The 26489-nt window shown below is 33.4% G+C and overlaps 1 protein-coding gene across 5 annotated transcripts in view; it reads right to left on the bottom strand.

The window, feature by feature from the left end:
- Nucleotides 1-4456: 4456 nt before the first annotated feature.
- The window catches only part of LOC108743087 (tyramine receptor 1), a 40370-nt gene continuing 18337 nt past the window's right edge, over nt 4457-26489 (bottom strand). For 2 of the 5 annotated variants that reach the window (XM_018478509.2, XM_018478512.2), the window contains exons 3-4: nt 17592-17804; nt 4457-7484 (exon numbers count right to left, since the gene is read on the bottom strand). In XM_018478509.2, the coding sequence (XP_018334011.1) occupies nt 6188-7462 (1275 nt within the window). In that variant the 5' untranslated portion in view covers nt 7463-7484; nt 17592-17804 and the 3' untranslated portion in view covers nt 4457-6187. Of the gene's footprint in view, nt 7485-14874; nt 15147-17591; nt 17805-26489 lie in introns of those variants that run through there. The other 3 variants (XM_018478511.2, XM_018478514.2, XM_018478513.2) reach the window with 2 other exon arrangements.

Below are 26489 nucleotides of genomic sequence, written 5' to 3' on the forward strand. Positions count from 1 at the left end.
TTTTTAATTTTTTTTTTCTTCGAAATTGAATTTTTCCTGTACAATTAGGTACGGGCCAACCGATGGTGAAAGAATTTTTGCGCTATCTTCAATAGTTCGCCAGATATGTTCTCCTAAACATTCATTGGAAAAATTGTTTCACAGACGGATTCCGCGGCTTATGTTTTTTCCGCGACGAAGCGGGTGATCCATTGGTGCATGAATTTTTGTGATAGTTTGCTGGATATGTTCTCCTGAACGTTTAGTTTCGTTAAGTTACTGTCCGAGGACTTAATATTCTTCATTTATAAAAAGCGCTTGTATCTAATTTTGCTTATCAAATGGAGACTATCGGATGATAACGACATCTTACATGTGCCCACTTTATGATTTGATTACTGTAGAAATTTGTAGCAGAAGAAAAGGTAATCAAGAAATTTACTTCAAAATTAAACAACAACAAGAGTGTACAATAAATAATGGTGCAATATTATTAGCGGTTCGGGCCTCTTACACAAGAGCGTTCAGCGGATTGTAAGATGTTCAATGTATATCTGTAAAGTGCCTTTCATAAACAACTCCAGTTTATTCATTAATTATGAAATGAAGTTTCTGGTGAATACCACGATATTTACTGCTTGCTTTTACATCATAGAGAAACTTGTGCAATTATTATAATGAAATATATAGTCCCCAGAGCTGAGTTAAAACTTTCTTAATTATGTACAGGCGGTCTTTATCATTCTGATAAAATAAATTCGCTTTGTCGACACAAGCTTTAATATATCAAGCAAACAGAATGGAGAAACGAATATTGTGGGCTACCAACTTTGCATTTCTAACCAATGTATTCCTCTCCACAATAAGGCGTTTATTTATCGAGGAAGTAATTTCGTAATTGCTTTAGACAAAAACATTTCACCAATAGACTTCCTTCTGTTTTAGTCTAATTTTAATTATCTCTTAATTTCTGTGGAATCATAAAGCATATCCTCTGGTGGCTATGGGAGTTTTGGTATTTAAACTCCGTATCATGTAAAGTGGCGGCTCAAGTAATAAAACTTTCAAATAATTTAAAAGCTTGCTTTGTCGAATAACCAACATTTGCGCCAAACAAGAGGACGGCCGGAACTTTATTTAGTACACTTTTAAGAGGTAATAGTCCTTACTGAGTCTGTCTGTGCAGCTAATATCCGAAATTTGTTATAGAACCTTCTGTTTAGGTTTCGATTTAAAAAAACGTTCTTATTCCAATATACGGAAACACTCTTATAAAAGTTCCCAAGTTATTTTGATCTTGTTTCGTTTGTAATTCAAGGTACTTTCCGTGATACGGGGTATATTTACTGTTATATGGTCGGATTACATTCTTTTGTAAATATTCAGTAATATAACACAGTTTAAAATGAGACCTAAACTGTCGGTGTTTATCAATACATATATTTAAGGATCCCCCTACTTCTGTTCAGCTGATCCATCTCAAGATGAAGCACTTGAGACAAGAAGCATGACAAGTGGAAGACAGTCTTATAGGGAGTGTTATCATGAAGTCGTAGAATTGTAAAAGTGTATTCTGTATTTTGCTGTATAAAGCTATTGAACGATCTTTGTATAAATCAGTTCAACGCACATAAGCAAGTTGCTTTATGACCGACTGCAAAAAGCGCCGAAATTTCAGTTCGGATCAAAGGAGTGACCCTGCTATACAAAATATTTTTATACTGTATCGGTATTATTTGTTTTGAAGGCAAATTGGTCGAACTTCCTCCACACGTAAAAGCAGTTAAAGTTATACGACCGGTAAATTTGATTGCCCATCAAACAGATACTGACCCATTTGATCGAGACAATAAATTTTTAAGTCTTTCACGAATAATGCACGTATTTAAATTCAGTCTTCATAATTATTACCATGATAAAACCATTCAGTATGTACGCACGACTGAATCGAGATCGAAGACAAAAGGAAGTCGGGCTTCTTTTGGAATTTAAAGTAGTTAGATTTGGATTGTGCAATCGATTTGTCGCCAAATTTTAATTAGTCGTTAAAGTTATGTTGTTGTCTTTAAAAGGTGTGCAATTACCTGTCAGAATTGTAGAGGAAATTTCGGTATGAAAAAACGACTCTCCATAAAGTATAAGAAGATATTGTGACATAATTGTGGTCTGTACCTCCACATCCGGTTTCTATTACTTGAGTTTAAAATTCGTTTATGCACAATAATAACCCATTTTCAATTCTTATGAAATTTAATACCGATATTCCATTACATTTGATATTATCTTCGCATTTAATACGAGGTGAAATATTGTTGAATGTTAATGGAGATAATCTGTCAATTATTTCAAAAAACAGAGGCAGTGGATTCGTAAAATGATGATGAATAGTCATTTCATTGAAGTCGACGAAACAAATATAAAAGAAATTCGCTCTCCTTAATGATCACGCCGAAATCAGATATGCACCCTAAGGTGACAACATAATAGGATTATATCGTAATTACGACAAACAGAAGGGAAGAATCTCGGATAAGAATTAATCTCGGGTTCGGACAAGCAATGCAGAGCGTTCCCATAGGAATATTAAATTTTCTAGAACAATCTGTTGCTATGCTACACAGCTTTTTCCGTATTATCACAAACAGTACAACGTAAACGTGATTCGACAAGTAAACCTTTTCGCTGAGTATAAATTATTACTTTTAAGCACACAGATTATGATTTAAACATTTAGCTAAACAGTTAAACCGAAAAATTTTCTTTATAATTTCCTAACAATCGAGTTATATGTGTAGGTACGTATGTAGATCCTTTTAATGGGAATTTTCGAAATACTTTGTATATTATATGTGTACTAACAGGGCAATTTAGGAAGGCGAAGTTAGAATGTGCCCATGGTCTATACCAATGAATAGTAAATGCTTTTATAACGTTTTTAACGCTTTTATTCCTCAAACGGTTAAAACTTGATCCCAATGAACAATCAGAACGCTTTGTTGGAGATTTTAAAAACATAAATCATTTCTCTTTGGCTTCGTTATTGTCGGGAAAAAGTATTAAAGGACTTCATTTAATTAAAAAAGGAAAAAGGAACTTTAGAGCTGAATGAATATTTAATTTCTTATTTTTATTAAGATTGTAAGTAGATATGTACAAGGTATATTCCTTTCTTCTTTCTTGAAAAATATTAAGGGGTAGGTAGTGTTATTGCCTTTTACTGTTCGCAAATAGTTATAGATGTGGGATGTTCTAGTTTTAGGGAAATGCGAAAATTAGCTCAGCATAAGGAGTCGGGGCGCGTATCCAACTAGTCTTATGACTAACGACATTACGCTGATGATGATGATGATAACTGTTATTGACGAACGACAATATTATCTTCACGTAATTTTTTTTTTTTTAGTTTTCAAAAACACTTTAACAAAATACAATTCAGTGACAACACGACTTGACCGCTTCTTTGTCGGACTCACAGTTGCTGTTTCATGATATCTCATTTTTTCCTTGTTAAATGCTGCAAGTTTTCCATCCTCTACTATTGCATCCAATGGCAGTTTATTCACTGTGGGTTTAATACTGCAGAATTTTATCCACCTCAAAACGCTTATGTTTCTGAGAATCATTGCCTACCATTTCAACTTTCTGGTATAGATTAAAAGTTATTAATTGCAAGATGAAGCTATAAAAAATGAATTATCGTCGTTCGGTTGCGGCTTGCGGCACAGTTGTAGCTGTAAATATTGTCGTTTTTTGATGTACGGAGGTGTATACAGTAAGTAAACACATCAAATCCTACGCTTTTATTTGAATTGACAGAAATTTCTTCTGCTGCATGCTTTGCTTGGGTAGTATTCCTTATGTCCGCTATTTCTTTTAGAAGATCAAGAGTTGTGTTCTTGTCGAAATTCGCAAAAACATTTTTCATCGAAACCAAGATGAATGAAGAAGTTTGTGGAAGGAAAGAAAAGACAGTAAATAGATATTAAATTTATAACGTACCTACATTGTGCATTTAAATAGTAATGATATATAAGATGATGAAAACTCCATTTGGTCATCCCATTTCTGGGATTCCAGAGAGAGATCTATCTTTTTTCGATTAGAAAAATTTGAATTATTTCAACTAAAATACAACTGTGAAGCAAACCAACTGTTTCCTTTTCTTACTCATATTTATTGCAGTTTTTCTTTACTCCTTCTCACAGTGTATATATATATATATTCACAATATCCTTCTTTTTTCTGCTACTCCACTACCTAACGAAATTTATTTTTATGTCGCAAACAATAGAAAACTTTTGTTATTTGCTTTAAAAGTTCAGGCACGTGCATGAATCCAATTTACTTCATTGTTCATGGAAAAGCTTCGCTTATTCATAAACGTCATTACTTGCTACATTTTTGAAAATTAAATAATTGGGAACGACTAAAGGAAAGTCAAAGCCTGCCATACAAACTCGTTTATTGATCCTTTCAAATAGAATAACAAACAGTCAGGCCATACAAGAGTTAATTTTAATAAAATCACTATTATTATCACTTCTATTTAACGGTAAGCCTAGAAGCAAGAATTGCAACTCATCGAAAGGGTGTCATTATTATTTTTAAAAATTCTGAAATCCTCGGATTTAATTTTACGATTAGTAAAAATTGATTATTTCAACCCTACTCTAATGGTTTACAGATAGGTAACAAACAGTTTCTTAAAAATTATCTTCTTCTGTTATGTACTTATCTCCTTATTTATTTAGGTACAAAAGTAAAATTGATTGAAATAAATATTTAATGAACACTTTACAACCGTATATTTATACATATTTAAAAATTTATATATATAAACATTTATTGCAAGATAACAAAAGCAACAGTTCCCCTGAAAGCACACTTCTCTTGTAATATCGGATACGGTCTCCAACGTCGCATAAAGTATTTACACGTAAACAATTTACTTATTATTATAAGTAAGTACATAACGTTTTTGTTCTGAACCCTTAAAGAACGTCTCCATGAAGGAACTGTCCCCTTTTGTAAAGAAATACCTATCCAAAGATTTCCTGGTACAAAGCAAATGTAAAAAATTGTCGCTTTTATTTAGTTAGTCATTAACCCTAAATTGGATGCAGGATGTAAAATGACGTTTCATTATTATTTATAGTTACATTTTGTAATTATTTTGATTTGTAAAATTATTATTATTGTTATATATAAATATTGATATGCAGAAACTTATCTCATTCTAATTTCTATTTGGCTGCGAAAGGTGAACAGTCGATGCGGAGAAAAAGTAGACATTTTGGAATGAATGAGAGTAGTAGTAGTGGCATGGTATAAAGATATTCTATGCAGTTGGGTCACTTCTTCGATCTAACGTAAAAGACCGACGGTTTTGCAGGCGGTCATAAATCAATTAAATGTATATGACAGTTATTCTCATTGATAAAGTATTGAAACATCAGCTGGAAAGGAATGTATGAGTGAAATTGAACAGTGAACAGAAGCAGATGATGAAAACACCGGTGATAGAAAAGTTTAGGAAAACAAAATAAAACAAAGGACTCTCTGCAAGTTAATAATAAAGAAAAAGTAAAGTGGGATAGTATGACTGACATCTGCTGGGGCAAGGAAGGTTTACTAAAGACATATCAGGACCAAGTAGGAAAGTAAAATAACATTAGATTGGTGGTCGCAAGTAGGTAGGAATTTGGGATAATCTAATTTTAGGGAAATGCGAATTTTCCTCAGGAGTGGAAGTGCGTGTACAGCTAATGATGACGATATTGTAGAAAATGCAACTGATTTTCTTTATTATTGTATTCTGAACTCATTAAAAAAATAGTATTTTGTTTCAGAGTGTACTGGGTTGTGTGTTCTTCCTACACCCAATCGGGGGTTAATTTGTAACACACCGTTAAGACAATGGCGAGTGAGAATTTATAATATGTATTAATTTTAAAAGAGTTTTAACTTTGGCACAAATCAGTCGCATAAATGGTAAATACCTAGGCGGAGCACTGTCTGATGTCAACAACATCAGTAGTACATACCCCTTTTATGCATCCACGTTAGAATTCGTAATGGTTTAATAACAGGAAATAACCATACTAAGTGTTTGTTTATTTTAATCTTTTCAGATTAATTACAAAGAATTGATTTAGATAAATATCGATTACTCTCACTATCTAAAAAAGCTACTATATATTATATTTTCCTAATTGCTTTTTATACGTAGCAACATTTTGAAGGCTCTCCTAAAGTCCAAATTAAATATTGTATAAATAACGGGATTTAACGCCGAATTAACATATCCTAGCCATGTTATGAAATTGATCAGTTTGTACGAAGGACAACAAGTAGGACAAAATGGAACGATCACATACATGAGAAAGAAAGGCAACCAACATATTACAAACACCCCCATTATAATGCCCAGCGTTCTGGCCGCCCGTCGTTCTTTCGACAGCGATATCCTTTGTTTTTCCTCGATAAATTGGGACACGGTGCCCTGTTTCTTTATCGTTACAAGAGCTTTTCCGGCCTTCTTGTTAGTCTTTTCTGGTGTTCCGGTACTAGTAGTGGATGCGGACATTGTGGCCGCATTCTCTTGAGGAGCCACCGCTCGAGGAAAATCCGACACCGGCTCTTGTTCGATCCGTTTTGGGTACAAATGCTCACTCTCCCCGTTCTGGTGGTTACTTCTGCTTTGTTTCTCGTGCATGTTCGACTCACTGCTGATAGATCCCCGTTCCCGCTGTTCCATTATGATCGATTCGTTGTGCGATTTCGACAGCACGTTTATTTTCGATGCCTGCGCCCGTTCTCGAAGGCGACGTCTGGTCGCTATAAATATTTCTACATACACGATCGTCATTATGAACAGCGGAATGAAGAAAGAACCGGAAGCAGAATAAATTACATAACCCCTCCGCCTGGTGAGTTGACAGGGAACGTCGACGAAATCGTCATCCTCGGGCCAATCGTTCCATCCTATCAGCGGTGGTGAACTGATTATCAATGACAATATCCATACGCCCGCGATCATTAACAGTACTCTCTTCAATGTTCTTTTCTGGGCGTAATTGATTGGGTCAGTGATGGCCCAAAACCGATCCAAGGCGATTGCGCACAAGTTCAGTATCGACGCCGTACAACAAAGCACGTCCGATGTCAGCCACATCTTGCACACGTGTATCCCGAAAATCCATCTGCCCAAAATGGAATATGTGACGTTGAACGGTAGCACAAGTATCGCGACCGTCTGATCCGCTACGGCTAACGACACGATAAAAAAGTTCTGAACTATTCTTAATGGTTTATATGCGAACACACTTAATATCACTAGAGTATTACCGACGACCGTTATCAGGATTATCAACGATAAAGTCACTATGGTCAAAATTGCCTCCCATTCCGGCACCGCCAGCTCAACGCCGAACGTTGAATTGTAAAGTCGCGTCTCGACGATACATGCGCTGTCTTCCGTCATTTTGCTTAGATCACAGATTCACCTGAAACAAGATAAACATTAATTAGAAAACGCTCTTCTGTATGTTAAAGTTTAGGTAAACATTGTAGCCCAATTTTTAGAAAGAGAAAAATCTATCTCTGGAAATACAGAAACCGATCTGCCATTCGTAAAGGCTTTCCAACATTAGCTGGTATAATATCTCACAGTAGTTTAAAGACTCTTGAATTATCAAATAGTTAAGCGGCCGAAACAGTAAGTTGTAGAGTAAATCCTACATTTAGCAAACATTAAAAGCAGTTTTCCTGTTTTATGTATCCAATTTAAATAATGTTTCGCAAAATACATATTTAGTAATAAAATACAGTTCAATTCAGCTATATTGCTTTTCAAAATTCTTGAATTGTCAAAGACACAAGAATATCCTTAAAATAGCATCACCCGTCACTAGTTCATATCCCACATTTCCGTTTAAATATCCTATAAGTAAAGGTAATTTCTTTTCCGTCCTTGAAATAAATTACATGGACAAACATAAAGAAGACTTAATCAACCGAAACTCAAAATTACGCATCAAAACATCGATTAAAATAATAATTAATTGGAATCGTGAACTAGTGAAAGCGCTCCTAGTTGATTAGACAAAATGTATCCATTCTTATTTTTGTATTTACTGAGTTCCGTGTGTTTTTTTTTTTGTTTCAAATAGGCACTTCATTTGTCCTTCCTTTTTATACGCTCATCAAGAAAGCAAATTATGTGCATAAAAGAGTATTGAATTTTCCGATTTCCTCAATTTCTTTGCTTAATCGCGTGCGTAAAGTGACGTAAGTTACCGCTTCCTAAGTAACGGGCAAATGCTGAGATGCAGTGAGCTCGTTTAACGACAAGTCACACCCTAGAACTGAGGCAGGGCAAAAATCGGTAGTGATGAACAATATATGCATGAGTATTATTTATTAACAATAAAGAAAGAATCTACTAAAAGGATTTTGTCATGAACAGTAAATTATTCGCATCAAATGGAATTGAAAATAAGTTAATTATGAAAATATTTATTTGTTAAAGAGGGGGGTAATTCTTTCCCTAGAAGAACAGCTCTATTCCAAAGGCACCGTCACATTATTTTTAAGTGCTACTCAATATAAAGTAAATGAATGTTTAAATTCGTCTAACATATATTTCTTTAAAGTGATTTCAAAAAAGGAACCTTCTTCTTTATATTTTTCTGTGTCTGTATTTCAGTTTTAGTATACATTATTAAGTGAATCAAAGAAACAAAAAAATAATTTCAAATTATAGCCAGCATGATGCCTCACCCTTTTTCCCTATTGCGTCCCCGAAGACGAACAATAAACACATTTATTATTATAGATACCGTACGTATTACAAGCAGATTCTCGATAATCCTTTGAGATATAGAGAGGTAAACGGAATCATAAGTTGAGTAACGAGTTTTCCTCCTCGTAAAAGATCCCTTACCGCAGACCGCATACCCAAGCTATTTCACCGATTATATCCAGTTATGAAAGCTAAAATTTTATGTCACATCCCGAAAAACCATTGTGATGTAACTTAGTTGACATTTTATAGCCTCTACCGTGGTTGTTTTTCGGAATAATAATCGTAATTTACACATCATTAGGACTTCTTCTCGATTAACATTCCCATTCTAAGTAAAAGCAATTCGGAAGCAGTATTTGTGTAAGTGGCAGGCAGGTAGAGCTAGTTCAGTATCTCATGAGCCTTCACATGTTCGAAACATTACGAAAACGTTGACTCGGCTGTTAACCACGCCCTCGCTAAACAATGTTTTTGAGATCTAGAAATGTAGAAATACATAAATAAATTAAGTAAAGCAATGCCAAAGTTCATAAGATTCTAAACTACCCATAATACCTGCATGCAAGTAGCTATAATTTAAAAGTATCGCCTCTAATTCTAATTAATAATTAAAACAAAAGCCAGTAACGATATTAGGAGGTTCAAATTTTCATGAAGTCTAACCCGCGGATAGGTAATTAACCTTGCAACTTCCAGCTTTTCTCCATTAAAAATGTAGACAAGTTAGTCAGATTACTGGATGACGTAATTCATGGCTGACTTGTATTATATCCCCTCAATCTTCTTCTTGGCGCCAACTTTATAACTAAATAAATCCCGACTGACCTTTTTGTTGGTGCAAAGCGAGAAGCTATGAATTAGAAAATCCCGCAACCCGAACGAAACACTCTTAACAGCGAAAAGTTTTCCTCTTTTTCCTTCTATCACAATAATAACACATTTCAACCGAAAAATTGCTTCCAGGTCTATAAGGTTTAAATCCACACTTTCTATTCAGTTTTTACTCACCATTACTTTCATGTTACCTCGTTCTTATTTTTAAAATTCATATACAGCCTTTTTTATTCGTAAATGTCATTAAAAATTTCGCTTTTTCAATGTATTTACGAAATAAAAGAGACAGTCAAATGTGATTAACTTTGTGCACCGAGAGTACCGTACTTTATCAAATACATTATTATTTGATTTTTGAATTAAAATTTTCTGACCATTTCCAGAAAAAGAATTTTAGTTGAAACAGGTACATGGATTCGCTTACACGGAGATAGAAAATCCTAGCGCCGATCCTGTGTAAATGCTGGGTCAGTAATATTCCCTCCCTTCTATTTTTCAAATGCAGCAAACTTCAAAGTCAAATGTTTTCTTTGAAACAAAATCTGATACTGATTTCGTTGCCCTAAAGAGCTTATTATTTGCTCTAATAGATAAGATTGTATAAGTACGTCAATCGACAAAGTATGATTGGGTAACTTGAATATAAGTGAATACCATCCCCGCTAATTAGTGCATTTTCTAACTAAACTCCAACTCAGCGAATAAATTACAATTAGTAGTCGACCGTCGCGTCGCCCGCGACTGAGAGCGAGAGTAAGAGAGTTGTTGGCGGAGGTGGCGAAGGTAACGGCAGTAAATGGAGGTGCACCAACCCAATTCACAAATTGTGCACAGTAACTTGAGTTTTGTATAATTAGGAGAGACTGAAAGGAGTTGTCGTAGCAATTAAGGCTTCGGATAATTAAAATATCCGGATTTGTTATACTTACTGCGGAACTAGCTCTACCATTGTGAATGAATTCGTTAACGACAGATCATGAAACATGGAAGATAGAAACAAGGTTGGTTAATTAAAACGTGGCTGCCAACTTGTAAAATACCGTGAAAGGTCGTTGCCAATTAAGTAGCCGTTTAAAGACACTGCGGAATTAAACAAAACCATGTCGGTCTACAACCACCCAACCCGACTAAGCATTATCATCTACTCTTTAGAACGTTCCTCTTCTTGTATTTTAACATGATACGATATTCAGTTGTTTAGGAAGTGAGTTTTCTTTTATTAATATATAAACTTTTTGCGGTACACTTGTTGCGGAATGCCACCTAATTGCAACAAAACACAAAAATATTGATAAAAAATAGGCAAAGGTAAAGGAGCACGTCTTTAAATTTAAAAAGAAGATTTTCCAAAATTGGATATTCTATCCAATACTTGGCAACTTAAAATAAAGCAAAAGATAATATCAGTAGAAGCCCACATCAGCCATTTCGGTAATACCCCGAGCGCCTTAGCACTTCAGTAATTCTAACCACAGATGTCACAGCGATGTACGTAAGCTACCAATAATCTATTGAATAATTGAGGGAAAAGAATCAACATATGATTTATTTGCACAGGCGGACCTACTGCTCAATTTAATACCAGAATTCCTTGTGTGACTATGCCTGTCAGTTCAATTATAATCAAATTAGTGGCCATTCTCTCAGTTTTCCAATTACAATTCTGCCACTTCGTATAAGCAATAGGAAAACCGATTTAGTAAGTTCAGTGCGCTAGCTCCAAAACCAACAAATAACATTTATAACAGATGCGGAAACCAACTAACTATTTATCAATTACTCTGTATTTTTACTTTATTTTTCGACCTTTAATAAGGTTAAAGGTCACGATCCCTCCAAAGAAAAACAACTTTTTAGAGTTGTTTTTCTGAAAGATACAAAAAATGTCACTAATAGTCCAAAAGTTTTAAATTACTTTCGAAAACCTGTCTCTCTTCGAAAAAAGAAAACTGAAGACACGTTAATTAATCTAAAGTAAATACATTAAACTCCAATAAGTGAACTTTTTCTGAGAGATTTATTCTCGTTAAGTTATGTTTTTAACTCCTCAATGTCGACTACCAAATTTGATGATTGCAAAAGAGAAATAAGGAGCACGATCGTTCGAACTTTTGAAAGAAAACAAATTGTAAAAACACTTTTCTTGTATGTCTCAAGTAAACATAAAACAAAAGGAATTTTGAACTTGAGGTTAAGTTTAATTAGAATTGTCCTCGTTCTTCTTTACATTCTCGGTTTGTGACAGACATTCGCGTTCAAAATAAATTAATTGTTACAAGGGTGAAATAGAAAATTTAAAATCTAAAATAAAAGATAGAAAATACAATACAGCAAAACACTTTAACAAAATACAATTCAGTGACAACACGACTTGACCGCTTCTTTGTCGGACTCACGGTTGCTGTGTCATGATATCTCATTTTTTCCTTGTTAAATGCTGCAAGTTTTCCATCCTCTACTATTGCATCCAATGGCAGTTTATTCACTGTGGGTTTAATACTGCAGAATTTTATCCACCTCAAAACGCTTATGTTTCTGAGAATCATTGCCTACCATTTCAACTTTCTGGTATAGATTAAAAGTTATTAATTGCAAGATGAAGCTATAAAAAATGAATTATCGTCGTTCGGTTGCGGCTTGCGGCACAGTTGTAGCTGTAAATATTGTCGTTTTTTGATGTACGGAGGTGTATACAGTAAGTAAACACATCAAATCCTACGCTTTTATTTGAATTGACAGAAATTTCTTCTGCTGCATGCTTTGCTTGGGTAGTATTCCTTATGTCCGCTATTTCTTTTAGAAGATCAAGAGTTGTGTTCTTGTCGAAATTCGCAAAAACATTTTTCATCGAAACCAAGATGAATGAAGAAGTTTGTGGAAGGAAAGAAAAGACAGTAAATAGATATTAAATTTATAACGTACCTACATTGTGCATTTAAATAGTAATGATATATAAGATGATGAAAACTCCATTTGGTCATCCCATTTCTGGGATTCCAGAGAGAGATCTATCTTTTTTCGATTAGAAAAATTTGAATTATTTCAACTAAAATACAACTGTGAAGCAAACCAACTGTTTCCTTTTCTTACTCATATTTATTGCAGTTTTTCTTTACTCCTTCTCACAGTGTATATATATATATATTCACAATATCCTTCTTTTTTCTGCTACTCCACTACCTAACGAAATTTATTTTTATGTCGCAAACAATAGAAAACTTTTGTTATTTGCTTTAAAAGTTCAGGCACGTGCATGAATCCAATTTACTTCATTGTTCATGGAAAAGCTTCGCTTATTCATAAACGTCATTACTTGCTACATTTTTGAAAATTAAATAATTGGGAACGACTAAAGGAAAGTCAAAGCCTGCCATACAAACTCGTTTATTGATCCTTTCAAATAGAATAACAAACAGTCAGGCCATACAAGAGTTAATTTTAATAAAATCACTATTATTATCACTTCTATTTAACGGTAAGCCTAGAAGCAAGAATTGCAACTCATCGAAAGGGTGTCATTATTATTTTTAAAAATTCTGAAATCCTCGGATTTAATTTTACGATTAGTAAAAATTGATTATTTCAACCCTACTCTAATGGTTTACAGATAGGTAACAAACAGTTTCTTAAAAATTATCTTCTTCTGTTATGTACTTATCTCCTTATTTATTTAGGTACAAAAGTAAAATTGATTGAAATAAATATTTAATGAACACTTTACAACCGTATATTTATACATATTTAAAAATTTATATATATAAACATTTATTGCAAGATAACAAAAGCAACAGTTCCCCTGAAAGCACACTTCTCTTGTAATATCGGATACGGTCTCCAACGTCGCATAAAGTATTTACACGTAAACAATTTACTTATTATTATAAGTAAGTACATAACGTTTTTGTTCTGAACCCTTAAAGAACGTCTCCATGAAGGAACTGTCCCCTTTTGTAAAGAAATACCTATCCAAAGATTTCCTGGTACAAAGCAAATGTAAAAAATTGTCGCTTTTATTTAGTTAGTCATTAACCCTAAATTGGATGCAGGATGTAAAATGACGTTTCATTATTATTTATAGTTACATTTTGTAATTATTTTGATTTGTAAAATTATTATTATTGTTATATATAAATATTGATATGCAGAAACTTATCTCATTCTANATCATTTTTTTAAAATGACAAGAAATGTTGAAAGCAGCCTTTAAGGTTTCAAGCTTGAAGCCGTTCAAGATGTAGACATTTATATTTTTGATTTGTTGAGATAAACTGTCAGAGAATAAGATAGATGCCTTCTCAGAAAATTTTTCTCCCTGGCGCCGAAGTGAACGCAAGTTTCCATAAACATACATTTACATAATACATTCTATCAATTTTAGTCGTGCTGCATCCGTTGTATACGATTGTACTTATGCGACATTTATTACAAATTTACTACAAATCAAAAGTTCTAATTTTATCAGTAATGTTAAAAGTTTTTAATGTTTTCCCCGAAAAAAAGAGTTTTAAATTTAAAACCAAGACCCCAATTGGTGAATAAACGTTATCACAAAATCTGAATAAAGGCAGTAGAACATTATTATTAATTCATTTCACTACTTCTCTGGTCAACTTCTTGCGAAACATTTTTGTAAGAGTAAACCAAGAAAAATGCTTTCTAATGTTTCAAAAAGAGTTTAATATTGTGTCTGCAATTGTTTCGTCTTGCCAGGTAAGGTCAGGTTGTTAATATTGGAGGTATCTAATATCGCATCATACCCCTGATATAAACTACCCTTACTGGCGTACTTTCAGCCGTATTTTCGTATAAATAATGAAGTAAGTATATAATAAAAGTAATAAATTTTTATTAAGAAAATTAGGATACTAAATTTTTGGAATGTAATACGTTCCTGTTCTGTTAATGCCTGCCATGTGGAATTTTCCTAAATACTTGGGTTGTATAAGCGGCAAGAATTGGAATCGATTTCATTAGGACGTTGATGAGAGAAGTTAAGAGAATAATTATCTCACATGTTCGCAAATACTTTGGGACATTAATACGCGGCAGCCGATCACATTTGTATTTACAATAAAAAGCAAAACGTATCATTAAAATGTCATAACTTTTTTATTCGTTTTATTGCAATTGGAATTGTCATTGATTTCAATTTCAAATTAACAAAAGTATAATTAAGATCCTTTGTCAATTCTGCGAAAGGAAATACAAAAATTTTCTATAGAATGTACTTAAAAATAAATTATAGGGTTGATTACCTGTTACTGAGTATAAAACTGAACTTTGGAACTTCATTGTATTGTTTTTAATATTTATCAAAAATTTTCTTATTGAACCAAATAAAATTCGCTTTGTTTTCACAACATAAAAGCAGTTTAGATCTTCTAAAGACACCAACACTTTAATAAATAAAGTTATCGAACTCAATCGCTGGTATTGCTGGTTATTAGAACTAATTTACACTAACGTACGTACATCTAGTCGGGTGGTTAATTTTAGGATCTAAATAAAGGTGTGCAACCGACTAACTTAACTGTTGTAGACTGTTGAACCCACAAATGAGGAATTTAGAAGTGTCGTCGGTACGTAGAGTATTTTTAGATTTATTTCAATCTCAGTTTTTCATATAATTCGAACTACGACAGGTGCGTTAATACTTAATAGAGCTGGGCAAATTATTCGCTTAACAGTGCGCGTTTCGTCTTTTTATTCTCTTCGAAATAGTCCGTTTGGAGATTTTCGTGAATGTAATAGTCGATTATTTTCTTACATCGATAAATCGACCGTTAAAGTTAATAATAGCTCAGTCCTGCGCTTTAATGAATAAGAATAGGTACAATAAACTTCTAATATTTATAAATACTAAATTTTCTCGGCACTTTCTTAAATTAGTTGCATTATAGTATATAACTTTGTAAGTTACAAGAATTAGTGCAATTGCATTGTAGCCGTTGCTTACTTGAGAAAGCTTTGAAGTTTATTGCTTCACTTGTACTTTTTTAACACTAAAATTAATCGCAAGGCAGCCATCAAACTGCTAGTAAATTACAAACTTCAATTAGTACTCGGAAAATGTAGTAAGAGTATCGAATGACCAATAAAAATACTAAACACGTACTAATGTTCTGAATGTTCGGTACAAATTCGTGAATCCGCTAGTAAATAAACTAAATAATAGATAAAATGAAAAATAAGGAAAAGCTGTTATATAATGCTATGGCACATTTACTGGCATCTTACACCTTTTGCATAATCAACAATAAGATTTTATTATAATTTTATACAATATTTTTCCGATTTTATATGAATCGATTCTAAAACGTGAATACATTTGGAAAATTAAACGGGCGCGACATGTACGTGTACGTTGTTGAAATGTATCATTTCCGATGGACAGTAAACATATACTTTCAATTTAAAAGTTCAATGCTAAAGGCAAATGCAAATTGTACGGGTATATTAAAAGATTTTTTTAAACAAATTCTTTACATTGGCACAAGTTCTATTTGCTCTTCTGCTCGCTTTAATCGAAATCAAATGTATAAAATAATAAACATTGCTACACCTGCGATATTTTAAAGTACTGACGGCGCCGTTTCTGAATTTCTGAATTAGATCGAAGAATACGTAACATGTCTACTATAAGTAAGTACATACAGACAGAAAACGTTCATGTTAAACGTAATGTGTACCAAAAAAATATGCGTACTATGCTTTTTTACTGACATAAGGTACTGAAAAGCTATTGAAAGATTGCGTTTAAGTCATTGCTATAGTCTTTACGAAGTAATGTAACGTTGAAATATGTTAGAAACGTTGTTTAATGTGTTCTTTAAAAAATACGTCAGATAAATATTAAAACAATTTATTAGAAAACACTAATGAGAACACCTAAATTGTATATGTTTTAAATTAATAACCAATTCCTACAACTTTAGCAGCAATTAATTCCTTGTCCTAGATCCATATCGGCTACGCCACTTCTGCATTCTACAAATAGTTGATATAGTGTTGGATTTCCTGCTTTTCTACGTTTTTCTCATACAATAAACAAGGTCATTTTTTGCCCTTGAGGAAGTCATCTACTTTGTATCCGACATTACCTTTAAAACTGACTGTACATTAAAATTTGATCGGATCCATAAAACCTTAGCAGACCTTTTGCATGTTTTAAAGTGTATCGAAAACATAATACTATCCACCCGAATGCCCACGCTTTCAGGATAAAAAAATTAAGTTCAATCTCGTAGGAATCAAACTATTAAGCGATGCACGCTGCCTATAATAAAATTTTAAAGGCGACCATAAACCTACAACAATCTTACAACTTTTGACAACGTGCCAAATGGGATTTCGTGAACGCAACACCACTCAATTTTATAGACGATACAGTTATTGATTGATCGCACGCTATAGAAATTTAATAGTGCGCCTTTCTTCCGAGCAATAACCGACTAATTTTATAGCTGGTGCGAGATTCTATATAAAAATGACGGAAATAAATTGGAAATGACTCGACGAATTTCCAAAAACCAATTAGAATATATAAATACCGTCTAGGAGAAGTAATTAAAAATTTTCCTTCGATTAAAATAACAGTGTGGTCATTTCTTCAATTAAATTTTGATTTAAGAACATACATAATAGAAACCAAGATTGACTAAAGAAACAGAGAATTGTGAAAATAATAAGTTTTAATGAGCAGTTAATATAAACCACCCCATGTGGATGTGATGTTCTTATGAGCTCCCCATAGATTTTATTACCACAAGCGACTGATCAAAACGAAGTTGGTCATTAAAGCAAGTGGATCAATATCAAGTAATTGACAGTAAATATTTATTCCAAACATAGAAATTACACATTTCTTTTTTGGGAGGATACCGATCCGATTCCGCGTTCATCTAATGTCCTAGTCTTTCTGTATGGAAAATGCTCTGGAGCAGTAACATTCCACAGATAATTTTTCACTTACTTCTGTCTTCATTTCGTCAGTCCGATGTTTCTCTCCCCGACGACCACCCACTCCTTTTTACGATTCCTAATAGGAAGGTGAAGAAAGCCTTTCACTCTACCCTGCGGGGAAGTCCGAAGGAACTACTCGCCCACCAGCATTAGTAGCTAGTGGAAACGAAACACAAATTTTTTCTTCCGATAAATCGACTTTCCTTCATCAGTAAAGCGTCTACTAGAATGGCAAAAACAAAACATTTTACGCCTAAATAATCATTTATTATAGATTACGTAACCGATTCTGTTAGCCGCAGAGCTTAAGTTGCTTCGAATAAAATTATTTTCATAAAAGGGTAAAAGTCTCGTAAGCTTAATATAACAGTCGTCTACTTCTGCATTAAGGCAACGTTAAAAGAAATCCATCATGGTCCGAGAATCATCAATCATTTAAAATAAACAAAGCCATTTTCAATTTTACGTTTCTAATAAAGCATCCGCAACAAAAAGTAATTTATCATTGTTATTCACTACTTAGGGAAGAGCCTAAAATACAAAAGTATTAACTACTTCTTTTGAAATGTTCTTTCGACACTGATTTGCTTTTGTGTTTCTGTTTTACGGATATTTAAATAAACGCATATATACTTTTATATGTTTCCGGCGCAAAAGCAATTTTGACGCTCATCAGAAACAGAATCAAGCAAGTGAAATAATAACATTCTAACCCATAGGTATAAAGAGTGTACAAATGTGGAAACAGAAGTAGAAGTTTCAATAATGAAGTCCCGTTTCGCCATTGTTCGCAAAGCAGAGTGAATTTTCTTGTTGTAATGACGAAAACAAAGAAAAGGAGGTTTTCCAATTATCCTTGAGAAAAAAACGATAATAGAATTGCTCTTTCATCAAACATCCAATATTTTTGTAACCTAACTGTGTTATTGAAACTCAATAACAATACAATATCGCAAATTGCTTTTAATGAACGTCTAACATAATTTATTAAATATTATTGTATTTGGGCGTTTAGCGTAATTATTTACAAAATTCTCATACTTGATTGCTTTAAACACAAGTAGGTATGCTTGTTAAACAGTATTAATTATAGTAATTACACTTTTGGTTGCAATTTAGTTATAATTCTATTTGACAATCAATATCATAATAACACAAACTGCGCGTCGTTCACACCAAGAAAATTAATAACTAAAACCACTCGTGTGTAAATATACAAGTATTACAACAATAATCGACAGATTATGTTGAATGTTGTAAAATATTAAGTTCATACAAATTTTTGGCACAATTTAATGTTCGAGATCGAACTGGATTTTACTGCTAGTAAAAATGCTAATGCTACACTGTCCAACAAGATATTATTAGAGCAACAAAATCTTATCTGAAACAAGAAGTTGTGCGTATATCTTTTTCTGTTTCAGTTTTTTGTGTGATCGAAAACAAAACGTTGGCCTTTTTCCAACAAAATTCTTCTCAATACGATAGAAACCAAGGCAACGCAACGTGTGCAGTCAAACCCAATAAACAACTCGTAAATTTCGACAAAAACATATGAATACTTAATAGTGTAACAAATAATTAACAACAGTCAAAACGTTTACAAATAATTAACGACTTGTTAGTAGGTAATATCATTACTTAAGAATATCAGGAATGTGACACCAGATTATTAGGGTTTTGTACCCGAAGAGGTGTGATATCTTCGTCCGGCCTTCTAACTTGTACAGAAAGAAGGATTCAGGAATGATATCTAAATCCTTGGTCCAGGGATAAAATTGTATTTATCACATACAAACAGTAGGTCAAAAACTTTGTGCAGGATACCGTTAAAGAAAAGCATTGCAAGCACAGAAAGACTAATAGCAATATTAGTTGTATGGAGAATCAAAAATTCAAAAATTTAGAATCCGTCACGCTACCCAACGGTAATTGCATCTTACCTGCAATTCCTGCTACTAAAAAATAGAAAATAGAGTGTATTACTTTTGAACTGACCCCTATATTTATCGTATAAAACAAACTTCAAAATCAGGCTCAAAATAGTATGTATTTTTCCAATCTGGTCGTTCACCTTATAATGAATAATCGCATTAGTTTAGAAAATATAAAAGTGTTGAAGCATTTACTAAACCATGGAATCATCCTCTAAATTTAGATTTAAATTCCTTTAAAATATTAAACAGATACGGTGAAAACGCATCGAAAATATCACCACCACCACCACCAACTGAAGTAGCATAACAGATGGTTACTAAAGTAAACACGCTGAAGAAGTTTGATGTGCAGTCATGATAATTTTTCACTTTACATAAAAGGGCAGGCAATTGTCAACAAACACTAAATGATTGTTTCAATTTAATTTAGATAAACACAAAGGTTAATTAGAAACCAAACTATGTAATAATTTACACCCACCTTGTTCTATTAGTTAGTGGGTTAATTAACGAAGTGCATCTGTTTCAGTACGATCAATTTCTAATTTCTTATTAACAAATGTTTCTGCTTTTATCAATTTAATCAAGGACCTGGAAGGTTAAATTATTATTCCCAGTTCAAACATCGAAAATGTTTAGAGTCTAGCACAGGACTGTAGATGTATTTTTAAATATCCTAGGTCGCGAAATGCGAATTGCATTCATATTATACACTCAATAAACGATGAACAGTTGGATGACTTTAGGTCGTGGTCCACGGGATTCGAAACTACCTTTACATAAATGTGACGCCATTGCTCGAACAATAACGCGTCGCGTCGCGTCGCCCAACAAGAATTATTAAATCTTGTTCACCTGCAACCGCGTACTTTCATCTACACGAAGCAGCTAAATTAAAATTTCCGTTTGGTTTTCTTTGAAAGATGTTATATAGACGACGAAGTGCCCCTTTATAAATGTTTTCGTGAGGTTTGTGTCGCATCCAAAAGGAAATCACAACCTTCTATCCAAACCGAAAGTTGAGCGTTCACTTTGCTTTAAATTATTATTCGTCGAGCAACTCAACTCTGCTGCTTTTGTCTATATCTTGATTTAAAATAAAATTCATCGTTTGAAAGACGTCGCTATTTTCTTAAAGAAATGTTTATTTTTTATATAAACAGGCGCGAATGCTTTAAATGTATTTTCACATTAATATGATGTAGCCCCTAATCGTTTTCGTGCACTTTAGCAAGAATATCTTTTTAATTCTTTCTATCAGAACATTTGGAAAATTGTATTTGTTCAGGGACGTTTCGAAATTCATTTAATTTCTCATAAGGATAATGCTAATTATTAGTAAATAATCAAATACTTTTTAAACTACTCTCCGAAATATCTGCAAATTTACTTTTTTCCTTTTTAATAAATACATCCTAATTTACACAGGTTTACTCTTTAATGAAATCCCTCTACTCTTTGCCCCTTAAAATAGTGATTCGTCCTGGAGGACAACACGCTAATATAATAAGCTTTTAGTTTTCAGTCTATAACTGCGAAAATGCACGAACGAGCTACTTATTGTCTTAAAACTCTTCAGAAGATGGAATCTGCTTGCGCATATTTTCTATAGTATAGGAAATAAAGGAAATTCCATTACCAGAATATGGGTAAATAAATACATTCTCATGTACATGTAAATAAGTACAAAACGTTCGTCTTTTGCTTGAAAATTTAAAAACTTGCTGTTTTAGAAATAGTCAATTCCATTACATACTATTACATTCCATTATACGTAGAAACTAGTCAATGTGAGCTTTTAAGGATGTAAAGTATTCAATTGTCCTAAGTACCATTAAATAAAGTAGGTACTTTTGTATTTGCTCGAAGTTTTAGTCGTTTTTTTAAAGATACACCAACACTGACTTTTATTAAAATTCTTTTTCGATCATGGAGGATATTAATGGTTGTTACTGACTAAAAATTACTTGACGATATTGACCGCGTTTCTTAGAAATAAAGTCAGTCATAAAAGTTGGAGTGTGGCTTGTGAAAAGGTTGTAAAAAAGGAAGTTATAAAATCTATTAGAACGGAAGCTACTTTCCTAGATCGTCTTTTTCATGTAATATAATGGACGTCTTAATGGATTACTTGGGAACTACTAGCTCATCAAACTTACCATTGAAGTGTTGACGACAACTTCTTCAGTTGTAACGATAAAAACACCGAAATTGCCGACCGTTTGTTCAATTTTCTTATTTAGTGCAATGCAATTACACATAGTCTCTAAAATGCCCTTTTAATTCATGGGTTTACGTGTCAAGGCAATTTTTCAAACATATAATTTGATAATTCCAATAAGTTATTATAAACTGGTCAATATTATTTCGTCAAACTTTGATTTCTTCGAAAGTTACACAATGAAGTTTGTTGAAGTTTAAAAGTTTGTGTAACAATAAATGATATGAAATTCGGAGGTCATCTACTACCAAAGTTACGACTTCAGACTACCTAAAATTATTTGACTGACTGGATATAGCCAAACTAAGATACAAATCGAAAATATTCAGAAAACTTTTGTTCTTTGATTGTCTATATTTACATAACTATTACTGCGCGTAGATCCATCATGAATTTAGGGAAATGTTTTGATGTATACCATCAATTAAAACTTTCTTAATAATTCTGTATTAATTGTGGAGCAATTAGGACTAAATTGGAATCATAAAACGTGTGCGCGTCGTACACGATCTCGATTTCTTTATTTTCAACCACATTCTCTCCATACACCTCACATTCGAAATTAGACTCTCAAACATAATTAGTTTTCACGTCATGATTCCTGGATGCTTTCCACCGGATTGTGGGATTTATGATAATTATCTAAATACATAGAAATTAATGCTACACATGCATAAACTAATTATCCTGACGAAATAACTTGATAATGAATGTTAATGAGATTGGAATGAAAAGTATTTGCTCACTCTTCCTCTCTCTCTCTCGCTCTTATTTCGATACTGTCGAACATTAGCGTAGTACCTACGTACAGTAGTTTAATAAACTTGTTCGAGCAAATTAAACCCTTAAGCCGTTGAACGGCAAAACTATTGCTGGACAAATTCGTGTTTCCTGTCAGATCCTCGTCAACGAAAATATGTAATGAAACTTGGCGCTTCGGTGCAAATGTAGTTTACTGTGAAACTGTGCGGAAGATAGTGCTGTATTTGCGACAACCAACTTCCAATATGACACCTCCGGAACAAGAAGTTCCCTAACACTCCCGCAATTGCCCTAGAGTTCCGCTTTGTTTGAAATTTGCACAACAGTAGAGGACGTCGTAGTCACAGAGGAATGCTTGTTCTGCAGATATGCGCATACCTACACCGGACCCATTTTCTCAGGGTGTTGGTACTAATATTATAATAAATTCATACCTCCAAAGTATTTATTTCTACAATTTAATATGACCTCACACGAGAAGATGAAATATTTCAGGTGGTTGGAAGTTGAAATTGATTTATTTCAATATAATATGGGATCCAGCGTTTAGACCTGGTCGGATTTAAAACTGTTGAAATTGTCATCATCATAAAGTGGTCAATTCTAAGACTACAGTTGGACACACACCTCCACTCTTTCCTATCCTGCGCGAATCTTCGCATTTCCCTGAAGCTAGAGCAACCCATATCCTTAACTATTTGCGAATAGTAATCTAATCTAGGTCTACCTCTATCCCTTCTAACTTCCGTTTCTGCTTCTAATATGTCTCTGACTAGACCTTCATGCCTGACCTAACCTATCTCGCCTATTTGTTATTGACTCCTCTGTTCTCTTACTGATACATAATACACCTTCATTTCTAACCTTCTCTATCCACGGTATCCTCATCATTCGCCTGTAACACCACAATTTCCGGTATCAAATATAATCATTAATCATAAACAATGTATATGAACGACCTCTTGGTAATATTGGTCAGTATAATACGCCGGCAAAGTGTGCCCTTTATTCCGTTTAACTTAACTGTAAAGTCTAATATGGGAAACATTTAATGCCTTCTCGTTTTCATTTCAACGCTGCCAACAACTAGAAAGTCTGGGAGGAATATAAGCTCAGCTAGCGGCCGTTTTATGACATTTTCCATGTCGTTTGGTTTAAATGAGTCGGGCGAACTTCAACTGTTACGTACCTAGTTTAATTAGATACGAAGTTTCAGCATCCTCGAGCACATAAACAGGGACTCTGCTTTGCCGCACACCTCGAACCAGAAATGCACCGGTAACGGTTTATACTTTAAAAAAAAGTAGATCGTAGTACAAATTACAAAAATTCTTACCTGTCACCGTTGTACCAGAAAATTATATTTTTTGCACTCTTTATTAGAGAGACGAAACGCCCTAGAAAAGCAAAGTCATGTCCAAGTAAATAACACCTCAAAAAAAACTGACCAACTTATTAGTATTTATGTCACAATTTCGTTGGCACTTACAGGCATTAGTAAATGGTAACGTTAACGGCCAGACGGCCAACGTTTTTGGTGAACAGCCGGAGTTTTGTCAGTTTTTAACTGAAGGTTATGGCCCATGAGATTTTGAACTACCTCTAAGTTCTTATAATGAATTTCTCCACTAATTTAGATCTACTGGAAGTCGAGCATCTTAGAGATCGCGCGAAGCGAAGCTTCGCCATATGCAAACAAATTGCTTACATGCCTGTCTCGTGTAGATATAAGCTGCTATGTATAGATTCACTTTATCAAGTACCTAGATACTATTGAAAGGTCTTGTCAATAATCTGTATTTTAGTACTTTTGTAGTTCTCTTTAACAATGGCTGAAAAGCCGAAACGCGTGTGTAATTAGAACACTGATTTTCAACCACTCTGCTGAGGCACTTTATTAAGCGACGTTTGACAATACTAGAGCAAAGAATTCTTTATTGCTTTCTATACTATTGAAAAAAGCTTTGATTGGATTCGAAATCTATTTGTGAGTACGGCACGTCGATGTATGAATTAACTTTGAATGAAGAGGATGGAGTCATTTCGGGGGTAGTAAACGAGTTTGAAAACATTTAGAGAAATCAATTAATTCGTTCTAAATTAATCTTAGATACGATTATCCGATAATATTACCCATAACTAACAGCATTAGAGGTATGAACTACGTAATCCTAGGTCATGGTCCACGAGATTCTAAACTATCTCTATTACTATTTTCCACGTGTTATTTGTGCGAATTCTGATTTTTGCCCATGTCCGATATAAAAACGGTAAATAAAACTAAACTTTTAGATCTGCATCAGGAAATGAGAGTAGAATTATCACTTTTACATCCAAATATAAATGATGTTATAAAAAAAAATCAAGCTCAAACTCTGCATTAAATTTAATTAACCCGCCAGTAAAATTATTTTGAACATTTTTTATGGTTAAATTAATAAATAAAGTATTGCCTACTGTTATTTTCGAAACAAATAAATGCATACCTGCAGGTGCGTTCAGTGCATGTAGAAATGTAATTAGTTGTGTAAATATTATTTTTTGAATGTAACAAACAATATCAAGTCAAACCTGTTTCATCCCTTTAAAACTTTTACTAATTACATTTTATATTCCACCCTACGCCTTTTTAGGTTTATATGAACCGACGAACTAAGTTCATTAAATATAAATTACATAAAGCTTTTAATAAAAAAATTTGTTAACGAATTACACAGAAAACGCATTATAACTAAAGTTAAAAATCAAATTTAATTATTCTTGAATACCGTTATACATTTAACTGGATATGGTTGACGTCACTCCCTTTATTTATTATTCTACGTTCTATTAATTTACGTTTATACAGATGCAAATTCTTCCGTTTACATAGAACAAATTAGTCTAGCGTCACATATATGGCACTAAATAAGTTAGTATAGAACGTAGTTTTTTGTATAATTTACCGTTTTTGAAATTCCTGTGTGGATAACACGTAGTTCAGTTAGTGTGAAGTTGTCTGTGTGCAATCTGTGTAGCTCATTAGCAAAAACATTTACAATAATGAAAATGTAAACGCTCTACATGATTATCACCGTTTGAAGTCAGTTATCGTTAAAGATTTTAATATTTCATATTACGTAATTTGTATAGGAATAATATTTAGGATAAAAAATAGGGTTCATCGATCCCACACAGTTCAAAATACTTCTCATTTGTATCCCATCGGCATTTTCATTGTCTAAAACATTCCTGAAAGTCCTCAGAAGTCAGGCTCTTACATTGTTATCCTCTTCACGTCTCCCATATGATCATTTTCAATTTAGCGATTAAAAAAGAAATAGCAGATAATCAAGTCTGGTGAGATCTAATGGGATAATTAAATCAACGACCAGATACAAGGAATCAGTGCTGAATCAATAAGTACCATTATACAGGGTTTTGGTAGAATCTGCTAATCTTGAGAACATACGAACAACTGAAATAAGTGCATTATCTCCATGTAAAATAACCCTCAACATTCGATCAATTTTCAGAGAGTTTCGTCAAAACTTTTGTGTTGGTTTGTTATTCCTTCTGTTGGTCAGTCTCCATCATTATCATGTGTAGAATTAGGATCTCAGAAAAAATGCGTTCACCATCTCTACTCTGTTTTGATTTCAGTCTTAAAGTTTCCAACCTTAAAGACCGTAAACTTAGTATCTTCAAGTTTCTTTATTTCTGCTTTGGATTTTCATTATGTAAAGTTCATATCTTTTAACTTTAAGTTTTGATGGAATGTTCCATCCACCATAAAGAGATAAATATAGGGTTGTTCGGAAAGCCATTTCGTTTTTTTTGTGGAAATGAAAGACAGTTTTCGTATAATAAACAAATACTTTATTAAATTATATATTGACCGTTCTGGTCCAACACCTTTTGTCATCTTTCTGGTAGTAGCATAATTCCACGCTCATAAAATTTTTGGTCTTTGCTGGCAAAAAACTGATCGAGGAGGTTTTTGACCTCC

Source organism: Agrilus planipennis, unplaced genomic scaffold (assembly GCF_000699045.2).
Source record: "Agrilus planipennis isolate EAB-ADULT unplaced genomic scaffold, Apla_2.0 scaffold223, whole genome shotgun sequence".
In the NCBI taxonomy this organism is placed as follows: Eukaryota; Metazoa; Arthropoda; class Insecta; order Coleoptera; family Buprestidae; genus Agrilus; species Agrilus planipennis.